Genomic DNA, 12,047 nt, shown 5'->3' on the forward strand with positions numbered 1-12,047 from the left:
TGAAATGGTACAAAAACATGCTGAATTGTTTAAAATCGAACATGGACAGCCTCAGATCATCAGCTGATTACAATAATTACCCGAGGCGTCACGTACCTACATATCGACAGGACCAGACGCTTGTGGATATAACCAGCGATGCGATTGGATGGTTGAGGAACGTCCGCGGACATAATAGTTGTACCCACGGGACAACCCCCAGCTGTGATTTGTGCGGCACTGGTGGCGTGTACCCCAACGTCACCGGTGTCAGAACCTGCATCTACGTCAACACTTACCACGTCGCGAATCATCTGGAAAACTTCCTCAACACTTGGATTAATTCATCGTCAACACAGACCCATGGCTAGGCCTTAAAAATTGATTTCAACTTTGTGTTATTTTAGAATTGAGCAACCGTTAAATTATGTGCCAGTTTATCAGCTATATTATGTTTTAGAGTTATAAAGTTAAATTTTGGCTAGTTTTATTTTTATTTTTTTTGCCAGTAAAGTGTTCAGTGTTAATTTTATTGTATTGTTACGGTAAATGGTACGTTAGTTAATGATTTTAACGTTATCTTATAAAATATAATGGTGCGTTACTTAAGGAAGCAAAACGTTGAATTTCGGCTATCTACTTTTACTAAAGCATAAAAATGTTAATTTGAAATTTTATGTTGGTTACCGCGGTCACTTTTTTTTTACTAATTATGTTAACACAGCAGTACATTGTAAATAATTTTTTATTACGCGTGATTTTTTTGTCCACTGTACTTACCATCATTACAGTAAGGCAAGTTTAGTTTGGTTACTTTTTTATAAAGTTTGGCATTTGTAAATAGAAAAAAAAATGACATGCATTATTAATCAATTACGTTTTAAAAAAAGAATGCAAAGATAAGTTCTCGTTCGCCTAATCAATGGGCTGTTTTACAATTTTTTTAACGTAGAAACGAGAGAGGAATAATACCAACAATAGTTTTTTTTAAAGTAATTTCAATTGTTGTTGTTAGTAACATCATATTATTCAGTGCATCTGTTTTTATTACCTTTAAAAGAAACCATCTCATTTGTAAGGAGGCCACTTGCAAAAGGTAAGTCACTTCCAGATGATTTTCTCAAGAAATCGACTTTTAAAAATTTGTATTATTATTTATTTTTATATATATATATTTTTTTTTTTGTGTTAACTAAAATTAGGATTTTCGATAATTTTTATTTTTATAGTATTAAAAAATTAGTATACTACTTTAATTGCCACTAAATTAAAAAGACTTTTATGGTATCTCATTATTTTTTAAAGTGGACTTTTAAAAGTGGCTTCCTCAATTTGTTCTTTAGTCACAGTCGGTTGCAGACCCTTAACCTAATTGTATGTATTATAAAAACTATTGTACTGAACAACATAACTAATCATATTTTACTGTACATTCGCATTTTACAATGTAATCAGACATGAATTATTCATGCCTTGTGTACATAGGAATTCAACACCTTGCTAATGTTAAATGCAAGACAAATATTGTGTATGTGCTATGCACACATTTTTTTAATGAATACTACTTTTCACAATTTTTTGTTTTATACATACTACTTTTCACACATTTTTGTTTTATACATACTATTTTTCACATTTTTGTTTTATACCTATACTTTTCACACATTTTATACCTACTACTTTTCACACATTTTGTTTTATAGATACTACTTTTCACACATTTTATATATACTACTTTTCACACATTTTTGTTTTATACATACTACTTTTCACACATTTTAGCAAACAATTACTACTTGTTTATATTTTCAAAATATTGAATGTTTATATTTTGATATAATATACCAGATGTAACACATACATTTCTGTTTTTTAATTGAAATAAAATGAAAAGAAAAAGAAGTTTATTTTTAGTTCATTGCTATATGTTTGTCAATAAATGATCAAGGTTTTCTTTTTTTGAACGATTTACAGTAGCATTTGTTGCTGAAATGCATCGCATTTTCAAGATTCCTTTTAAAAATATTAAATTGGATATAGATCTAATTGATTTTTACCTTAAAAATAATTATTTTAATTACATTTTTAAACTATGCTAAATAACTACTGAAATAAAAAAATAACTTTTTAAAATGCCGATGTTTGACATCACTCATTCTGTTTTTCTTTCTCTCTCCTCCCCCCCCCCTCCTCCGAGTAAGTGACGGATATTTAAATTAAAGAGCCCCTCTGGTATAACACTGCCGGGTGATGTAAAGCGAAAGCCTACCTTCAATTTTTTAAAGGTAGATAACTGATGTGATCAATATGTAGATAGATAATTTATCTCGTGTTACTTCCCTTGACTTATGAGTCTTTGTCCGAAATTTGAAAGGGTTTTTTTTTAGGTTACACTATAAACTTCATATTTTGAGCAAGTGTGGAATTCTAACTTGGAAAATTGTATTTTATTTAGGTCTTAATCGCCAGCGTTAATAATAATTAAGCACAAAGTTATTAGCCATGCTGTGAAGCTATTGTGACGGAGTTTTAATTTATATGTTAACTATATCAAGTTTAAAATGGCTACTCTGAACCTCTAACAAAATGAAAAATTAGACTGGCTTCAATAGAATGGTCAGTTGTAACAAGACTGGCTTCAATAGACTGGTCAGTTGAAAGAAGACTGGCTTCAATAGACTGGTCAGTTGTAACAAGACTGGCCTCAATAGACTGGTCAGTTGTAACAAGACTGGCTTCAATAGACTGGTCAGTTGTAACAAGACTGACTTCAATAGACTGGTCAGTTGTAACAAGACTTGCTTCAATAGACTGGTCAGTTGTAACAAGACTGGCTTCAAGAGACTGGTCAGTTGTAAGAAGACTGGCTTCAATAGACTGGTCAGTTGTAACAAGACTGGTTTTATTAGACTGGTCAGTTGTAACAAGACTTGCTTCAATAGACTGGTCAGTTGTAACAAGACTAGCTTCAATAGACTGGTCAGTTGAAAGACGACTGGTCAGTTGTAACAAGACTGACTTCAATAGACTGGTCAGTTGTAACAAGACTAGCTTCAATAGACTGTTCAGTTGAAAGACGACTGGTCAGTTTTAACAAGACTGGCTATTGACTGGTCAGTTGAAAGAAGACTGGCCTCAATAGACTGGTCAGTTGTAACAAGACTGGCCTAACTCTTACACAACATCCACATAACAAATGTGAATACACTGTGGCCAAGAGCCACATTTTTAAAAACAGAATTCAAAATTTGAGACCACAAACAACAGAGGGAATAATATTTTTTATTGTACATCAAACTGACAAGAGCAGCATATCAAAGATACAAAAAAATAAATTTTGAAAAATACTTCACAATATATTTTATATATCTAAGAAAATGTAATCGTCCTATAGGCAAACTAGCTGTAACCATGACTAGCATATTATTTAATATGTTTAACAGGGAGATAACTACCAACATTTTATTCAATTAATTCAATACCAGTAACCGGGTTTCTGTATCTCTTAAGGAACAATCACAAGTATATTGAAGTTCTTATTCTTCAGGCAAAACACACTAAATCTAGTAAATGAATCTTAAATAGAAAAAAAAATTAATGCCCCTACATAAAAAGGATGAAATAATATAATTTCTCCCCACTTAGAAGTGTAGTACAAATGTAACGGCTGAGTACATTTAAAGCAAATTAATGCTAAATCTACCCAACTCTGGGCCATTGACATAGTTGGTTAAGTAAAAATAACTGTACCTAAGTAATTCCATATATCCTTTAATTAAGTATTGTAACCATAGAATAATTATAGATCTTTACGTTGCTGGTGGATCATATTAAAAAATTGTAATTTGTTGAACAATTTTTTAAATACATTTTTTATAACTGATTATTATATATTCACAGCTTATTTTTAGTATGGTACTTAACTTGTGTACTTATAACATTTACCTCACCCAAATTAACTACAAATCTAGAGAATATTATTACTGTTTAGTAAACTAATACCTTCTGTAAAAAAAAAAAATATTCATTTTTGATATCGTCAGCTAAATATTATACTGTAACACCTTTATAACATTAGTCTATATACATGTAATAAAAAACAGTAAACATTTGGTACATGTATTAAAAAAGCTGAACTTTCATAACAAATAGAAACAGAGAACAAGATTGAATATACACAGAGAAACACCATACCAAGACTACTAAATATACACAGGATGTTAAAATCCGTTAAGTATATGGAACTAGAAATACACTTGACAATTAACACGTACAAACAAAATTTAAATTTTGATGTACCTCATGACTAGGTAAAGCATAGATTTCAGGGTTAAATTATTCTTTACATAGCTTATAATAAATGCTAATGTTATAAATGATATATATATATATATATATATATATATATATATATATATATATATATATATATATATATGTATGTATGTATTATACATTCAAAACTCATATTAAATTTTTTCTGAGTTATAATCAATGACTATTGTATGAAGAAATTTACTGTATATTGGGATATACAAATACAAACTCCCAAGTTTCAAATGGTTTATGGATGATTATTCTGAATATAATCCTTGAATTTAATAAATGCACGCTAATTGTTTTATAAGGGTGAACCACAGCATAATGCCACAATAGAATGGGAGTGTAGTTTTTGCGGAAGAAAGGTGAAATAAATGCAATTCAAAAAACAATTTAGTATTCTTTAGAAAAACTTTTTTTTTGTTTAATGCTTGTTGTAGGATTAAAATAAAAGAAAATAAGTCTTACTCTAGCTGGGATCTCAAGAGAAAAAGGGAAGAGACTGAAAATAATTTATTGTTTTAAAATATCAGATTGGTGCTTTGTTAAATCAGCTCTAGAATGTTGCATTTTGCTTTCAGTTAAATTGCGATTTATCCCTCTGACAAGAGTGAAAATGTTTTAGTACAATACAAAAAAAAATCATAATTGACATGAATAATTTACAAAACAACTTGAATTAACATTTGAGACTGACTAATAATACAAGCAAAGATCTGCTAATCAAAGAAATACAAGAGATTAACAAGCATTTCTTAAAGTTTATTTGTTCGACTGGTTGATTAATAAAAAGATATTACAAGGACTCCAACAACAAGCCCAAGACTATCACCGTTCTTCCTTCTGATGGCACTGGCTGTTAGTATCCACTTCCGCTGCTTACATTTTACTCTCCTCCCCAACAATGTCTGAATAGTTTAGTTTGCCTTGTTCCCATAGTAACCTGTACATCACATTTTTGGGCAGTGACAACAGACAGCACTGGTAGCGGGTCTGTAGGGACGGTTTGTTTACAATAACGCAATCCCAAGTGTTTGATTCTTTGTTGAAGGACCGCACCGTGTGGACCTCCCCGCCTCCCATGTCCAGCTCCCCCACCAGGAGTATATCATCATCGTAGAACAGTGCGCCGCTTATATGTGTTGTCTCGCCAACTGCGCAGATGGTGTTGCAGCCAGAGCGGTTCTGGATGGGCATCCAGTAGTCATTTTTCTCAGTGTACAGCTCAGTGCCACAGAGCTTCAGGTTGTGCCCTGAATGTGCTGCGCTGGGGCACTCAATCCGACGGAAGCCTCCGAAAACGTAGATGTCACTGCCAACCGCTACAGCCCGGGCATCGCATCTTCTCTCCCTCATAGGGGACACAGCATACCACGTGAGGGATCTTGTATCAAACACCTCGACTGATTCGTAAAATTTGCCGATGATGCCCCCACCCAGCACATAAATTTTAGAGCCTGCTGCCACGTAACAAGCCCAGGCTCTTTTCATAATCATGTCAGGCAGAGGTTTCCACTTGTCAGTGAAGACGTCATACACCTCAACAGACAGGAGAGGGTCCGTCATGTCATTGCTTCCTCCCAGGGCGTAGATCATGTTTTCAATTGCCACCAGGCCAAACCCAACTCTGGCGTGATTCATAGGAGCTACTGGTATCCAACAGTTCTGGAAGGGGTCAAACTTCTCACAGCTGTTGAGTATCCTGCAGTTACTATCACGGCCTCCAGCAGCATATAGGTAACCACCTGTAAAGTACAAAAATAATTTACAGTAATCAGTCAACATTTATTAAGGACAATGTGGCCTTGTGGTACAGCACAAATGTTAACCAAAAACTCTTAAGAACAGATCCCCTGGTTTGTATGCAAAATTCATTGAAACAGATGAGCTCTACTTCATCTGCCCCATGTGTCAGGAAAAGAAGGATAAAGGGGTCAACCTGGATTACTTCTAATTCAATTAGATATTTATTAACTAATAAATCTAATGAAACAACTACAAGCAAACAAATTAATATACAGACACTAAAAAAGAAAAATAAGGCCAACTGACCAACTTCTACTAATCCATGACCTGATCTTGGTGTTGACATAGGGGCCAAATCCACCCAGGTTGCTAAATGTTTTGTTTTAACAGGTCTTATACACCTGACATAGTCCTTGATTTCACAATCATCTTTGTCACTGAAATTCAGAGCAGAAATATATTACTACCAGTACATACAATCAGTAAAGTTTTGTTAAATTAATAAATAAGTTTATTTCTAATCTATCTTCTAACTATGTTTAATGGAATGAGTAAGAGCAGTTGAATAAACTTTAAAATAGCTGAAATAGTATAGATTTGAGGGAACATAAAATTCAGTTTAAACTAACCAAAGATATCTAAATATATTGTAACTGCTGCAGTTACTAGATAGGGGGAGGAGAACTCAAAACAAGGGCAACTCAATGCTATGTGTCTATACTGTTAAACTAACAGATCATTCAGCTATGTTTCATCTTTTAGAATAGGGAACACTTACTCTGCACCTAACTTTTACATCTAAACATTAAAAATGTCACTGGGTCATATCAGTATTCAAAAATTAAAGAAACAATACTTAAATTAGTACTGACATATATGTATATATATATTGATTGTAAAAATATCTTATAAACATCAGAATTAAAAACAGTAGTCAAAATCTTTAAATTAAAAAAAAATAAGAATCTACAAAATGGAATCTTGTTATTTATGTTGGTATACTTACACACAAGCCCCTTCTCCTCCACAAGTAACAATAACTCTTGTGTAGCCTCTGTGAGTAATCAGCCCTTCTTTCTGTTTCTCTCGTAACTCCTCTAGAGTATTGAGGAACTCCTTCCCAGCCTCTCCATTGACATTGCTGCACCAAGACAAGGCATCTTTACTCAGTTGGTGGGCAAACAACACTGACCTCAGTAATTTTACAGTGTCGTCTTTGCGATGATCAGGATCAAACTGATACCAGCGCAGTATTATTTCAAGAACATCATCTTCTTTCTTCACATTAATTGTTGTTCTTGACAGCAGTTTGTCAACTCTTTCAGCTCCAAGTCGAAGAAACTCATCAAAGTGGCTGACTTCACTGAAAATTTTTTTTTAAAGTGTTAATTATGATAGAAATTGAGGTCAGGGGAAGATGTGATTAAATGTTAGAGCATGCTAGCATTAAAATTCTTGAATTCAGACCACTGTCTTGACTTCATGCTATCCTATAAAATAAAAAGGTCAAAGCAACTCGTTTGTTCAACTTCTGCCTGCCTCAAAGAGTAATTGTAATACCAATTCCAGTTTTAATTTTAATTTGCTAGTATTATTTATTTTTTAATCTTTTGCAGCAGAGAGGGTAAAGTACAGTTAACTTTTAAAGTATTTCCAATGCTAACAGAATGTGAAATATACTCAAGTTTGTACTGACCAGAAATGATCGTCAAGATACTGGGAAACTTTTAAGTGCCACCAAGAGCAGGAAAGCTGAGATGTGAAGTCAAGAATACCAATACAGTTCTGGGCGTTGATACAAGTATCTAAAAACTCACAGCAGATATCCTTTAGATCTGACATAAGCAGTTGATCTGATGCCTGAAACATTTGAGTCATTACAGTTATTCTCTATAGATCATTCAATGGAAATAAATATAACTTAATTATAATAACTGTAGTCTTAAGAAGCAACCACCCCCTGACCACCATATTTTGATGGCCCAGATTTCTCAAAAAAAAAAAAAAAAACCTTATCAAAATAAATTGCACAAGAACAAACATTATCCTACCAGATTACATATAAAAATAAATTAATGAAATTTTGAGACAAGTTCGTTTTTTAGATTTTACTATGACTATGTGCAATATATATATATATATATATATATATATATATATATATATATATATATATATATATATATATATATATATATATATATATATATAATAAAATGTAAATATAAAGAATTGCTATGAAATTTATTTTTTGTAAAGCTAAATAAAACACTACTATTTAAAATTTTCACATAAGGGTTCTATTTCTATTATTATTTATTATTTTAAAAATAAAACCTGTAGCATATCCTGTATGTTCCCAGGATTCAATTTCACTTCAGCTGTGTAGATAAAATCTAGGATGCTTTTAAATGTATGCTCATCGATACCCATGTGATCAAGGGAAACAAATGAAGATCCTTGTTTTTCTTTAATATTGCTGGACACATGGTCATCATAATCAAACAGAGCCCTGGAGAAAACAAAAATTTAGTATTTAAGAATTTTGAAAATTTAGTAACACTAACAGTATTTCACGTACCTTATTATTGATTTACCCTTAATACTAAGGTTAAATTTAAATTTTTTTAATTAACTTCAGCTATTTATTGTGCTACTGTTTGAAAAAGTACTCCAAAAAATCAAATGATTTTACTAGATTCTCACAATGAAGTACTATTAACCACTTAACCAATACCGGTCATACAAAAAAATATCTAATATGACTGATAACCTATTACGGGCTTGAGTCTGTAGGATGTTCCTTAGTCCACCCATCTCTTATGCCGTCTGATGGGTACCTGACTCATGTTAGTAGTGTTAAGGGAACCCACTATTCCCTTGTATGTCAGGTAATTGAAACAGATGAACTTTACTACATCTGCCGAATGTCTTTTTTGGGTTAGAATCAGCCTTAAAAATGCCTTGAATATTATTTATAATCAGACTTTTAGAATGTAGATCTAGAATTCTAGATTTAATGCTCTACCTATGTACCTAACACTGCTACTGGATCTAGATCTAGAATCTAGATTCTACCAAGAGGTCATCCATAAATGACGTCACGCTTTTTGGGGCGATTTTTACCTCCCCCCTCCCATCTGTCACACATCGGCACAAAAAGCCAAGCCCCCCCCCCCCTAAAATGATGTCACAACTCAGCCTACACCCCCCCCCCCTCAAAATTGCAGTTGAATTTTTCTTAAAACATCAATGTTTTTCCAAAATCTTGTCTGAACTGTCAAAATAGAGTATTTTAAATAACTCCTATTGCAATTTATTAAAACTGTTTTCTAAAACGCAAAATAACGTCTAAAAATCGTTTTCTAACATTGCTGTTTTATAATGCAAAAGTGTGACATCGCACCATCTGAATCCCCCCTCCCCCTCATCACACACCATCAAAAAATTACGGACACCCCCCCCCATCCCCCCTACTACGAGTGTGACGTCATTTATGGACAACACCCAATCTACTAGTCAGGAATCTAGCTAGATTCTAGCTTCTTATAGCTAGAGTGAGCAAGATCTAGAGTAACTTTAGAAATAGATGACTTTAGTCAACTTTAGTTTAGTTCAACTTTAGTTGAAACAGAATAGATTGAGTAGAATAATAAAAATATAGATCTAGATCTAGATCTAGAAACTAGTAAAGAATTGTAATTTGTAAAAAAGTAAAAAACAAAAATTCAGTTTTCTCACCGAAAGTAATGACTAGCGGCTGACAAAATATTCTTTTGAACTGGAATTTGACAAGATCCTATAGTAACTGTTGCATCGCAAAGATTAGGGCGGTCTCTTGACTCATTCAAACATTTTAGAAGTTTGGAAGCGTGCTCGTGATAGAAGAACTTTTTGTTGGGCTCATTGTTGGACATTTCTGCCATTTTGTTTTTCCCTTTTACATAACAATCTTTTTTCTCTCTGTTTATGAAGAGTGTTCTCCAAATACCGGAAACATTTAAAGATTATTTTTGCTTTCTAATCTAGTAATATCTAATCAAATCTGCATGACTGTAGATTGTAGCCTACTGGCCTAGGCCTATTAATATTAATTTGTAAATATCTGGGGTCGTCAATAAATGACGTCACACGCCTTGGTAAGAGGGGTGGTGGGATTCAGACTTTTATGACGAGGGGGAGGAGGGGTCGAAACAGTAACGCCCCACAGCCCACAATAATCACAATATTGTAAAAAAAATTGAACGTAGTAAATATTTTTTACACAGGCTGCGATGAATTGTTAGTGTACATGGAGTACGGGATAAGTTGATCTGACGGAGGCTGCTGGACATAAAGTGTTCCCTTCAATTTATGCCTGGATATAAATACAGCCCTACAGTTTGGGTAATAGAGAAGCTGTTATCAGTCAGATTTGGAAAGCATTCCTCATCAACAACATATAGCCTTAGTCGTGGACTTTATTTTGAGAAATTACTTACTTTACAGGAGTTAGATGATGTTACAAAGAGTTGTGTGGATCGAAATGTTAAACCAATATTATGGTTGATGGTGGCCCAGATGTAAACCCAAGGACCCAAAATTTTAAATACCGTTAAAGTTGCGGTACATCGTTTTCTCAACTACAATTAACATGGATTGTAGGGTATGGTGTGGAATGTGTTTCGGTACGGATCGATGTGTGGGGGTGGGGTAGCCTATATGGTGTGGTATTGGAGTGTGGGGGTGGGTGGTTTGGTGTGGTGTGGTTCGTGGTGTCATGTGGGTTGGGAATAGGTTTGTTATTTCCCCTTTCAGTAATCGCTTCCCTTGTCTAACTTTTATATGTGAAATTGATAAGATTACAAAAACAAAAGGTCGCTATTGTTTTGTGATTTGTGCCTACGTTTTCTGCCCTCAAAACGGTATAATTTACCAAAGTCTTGGCTTCCAAGCAGTTCTGGCTACCAACAGTTCTGGCTACCAAAGCCTTGGCTACCAAAGCCTTGTCTACCAACAATTCTAGCTACCAAAGCCTTGGCTACCAACAATTCTAGCTACCAAAGCCTTGGCTACCAACAATTCTGGCTACCAAAATCTTGGCTACCAACAGTTCTGGCTACCAAAATCTTGGCTACTAACAGTTCTGGCAAAAGTCTAGACTACCAACAGTTCTGGCTACCAAGGTCTAGGCTACCAAACAGTTCTGGCTACCAAAGTCTAGACTACCAACCTTGATGGCTACCTACAGCTCTGGCTTCAACAATAGCGTAGATTATACCAGAAGATCATGCTTGATTGGGGGGGGGGGGGGGGGGGGGTCACCATTTAATGCCGTCACGCTTTTTTGGACGCTTTTTACCCTCCCACCTCCCCCTCCGTCAAACATCTATTTCTTTATTAAATTATAGACTGAGTTCGGCCACCATAGAGTTTTTAAATCACTTTTTATCCCAATTATTTAAAAAAAAGTTTTCTAAAATGCCAACGAACGGCTAAAATTCAATTAGAACCAAAACTTCTTTTTAAACTGAGTGTGACGTCATGTTGTCTGACCTCCCTCCCTCCCTCCCCCCCCCCCCCCCCCCTTTCCACGCACTGACAAATAATTACGACCCAGTCCTCCTATGAGCGTGACGTCATTTACTTACGCCCCTATAGTCTTTTAATTGCAATTCTTACAAGGTAGGTAGAATTGTATAAGACGGGTCGTTGCCTAGTAAGGGTAAAAGTCTGTAGAACGTCCCAGAGTCCACCCACACTATTAGTTAATCTATAATTTTGGAGTCACCCATACCCCAACAAAGGTATACAAACTAAAAAAAAACCAAGCTTTCAATACCGATATTTAATATTGTTTTATAGTTTTAAAAGTATCTTTCTATCATACGTATTATAGTTCATACTACTTATTTCTTTATGATTAGGCTTCATTAAAATTATTATTACATTTTAATGGAATATTCATTGAAACTGAAAACAGACGTATCGTGAAGTGGAAATTCATGTAAATTGTAAACACA

General features: G+C 34.1%; 1 protein-coding gene across 1 annotated transcript; it reads right to left on the reverse strand.

Moving 5' to 3' along the window:
- Positions 1–4,933: 4,933 nt before the first annotated feature.
- LOC131954441 (gigaxonin) lies at positions 4,934–10,016 on the reverse strand. The gene is made up of 6 exons (XM_059318109.1): positions 9,787–10,016; positions 8,383–8,557; positions 7,742–7,905; positions 7,052–7,408; positions 6,352–6,482; positions 4,934–6,044 (listed from the first exon to the last, which is right to left on the reverse strand). Exons 1-6 carry the CDS (start codon positions 9,969–9,971, stop codon positions 5,179–5,181), a joined length of 1,878 nt encoding a protein of 625 aa, XP_059174092.1. The 5' UTR covers positions 9,972–10,016; the 3' UTR covers positions 4,934–5,178.
- Positions 10,017–12,047: the final 2,031 nt, after the last annotated feature.

Source organism: Physella acuta, unplaced genomic scaffold, assembly GCF_028476545.2.
Source record: "Physella acuta isolate Inbredline_101_S28 unplaced genomic scaffold, ASM2847654v3 ptg000998l, whole genome shotgun sequence".
Lineage (NCBI taxonomy): Eukaryota > Metazoa > Mollusca > Gastropoda > Physidae > Physella > Physella acuta.

Excerpts from the sequence above, each read along its gene's own strand:
- LOC131954441 (XM_059318109.1), bottom strand. The coding sequence starts at position 9,971 with ATGGCAGAAATGTCCAACAATGAGCCCAACAAAAAGTTCTTCTATCAC. Across the intron at positions 7,906-8,382 it reads ACATACAGGATATGCTACAG|GCATCAGATCAACTGCTTAT; the intron begins GTTTTATTTTTA and ends CAAATGTTTCAG. Across the intron at positions 6,483-7,051 it reads GGAGGAGAAGGGGCTTGTGT|TGACAAAGATGATTGTGAAA; the intron begins GTAAGTATACCA and ends TCTGAATTTCAG.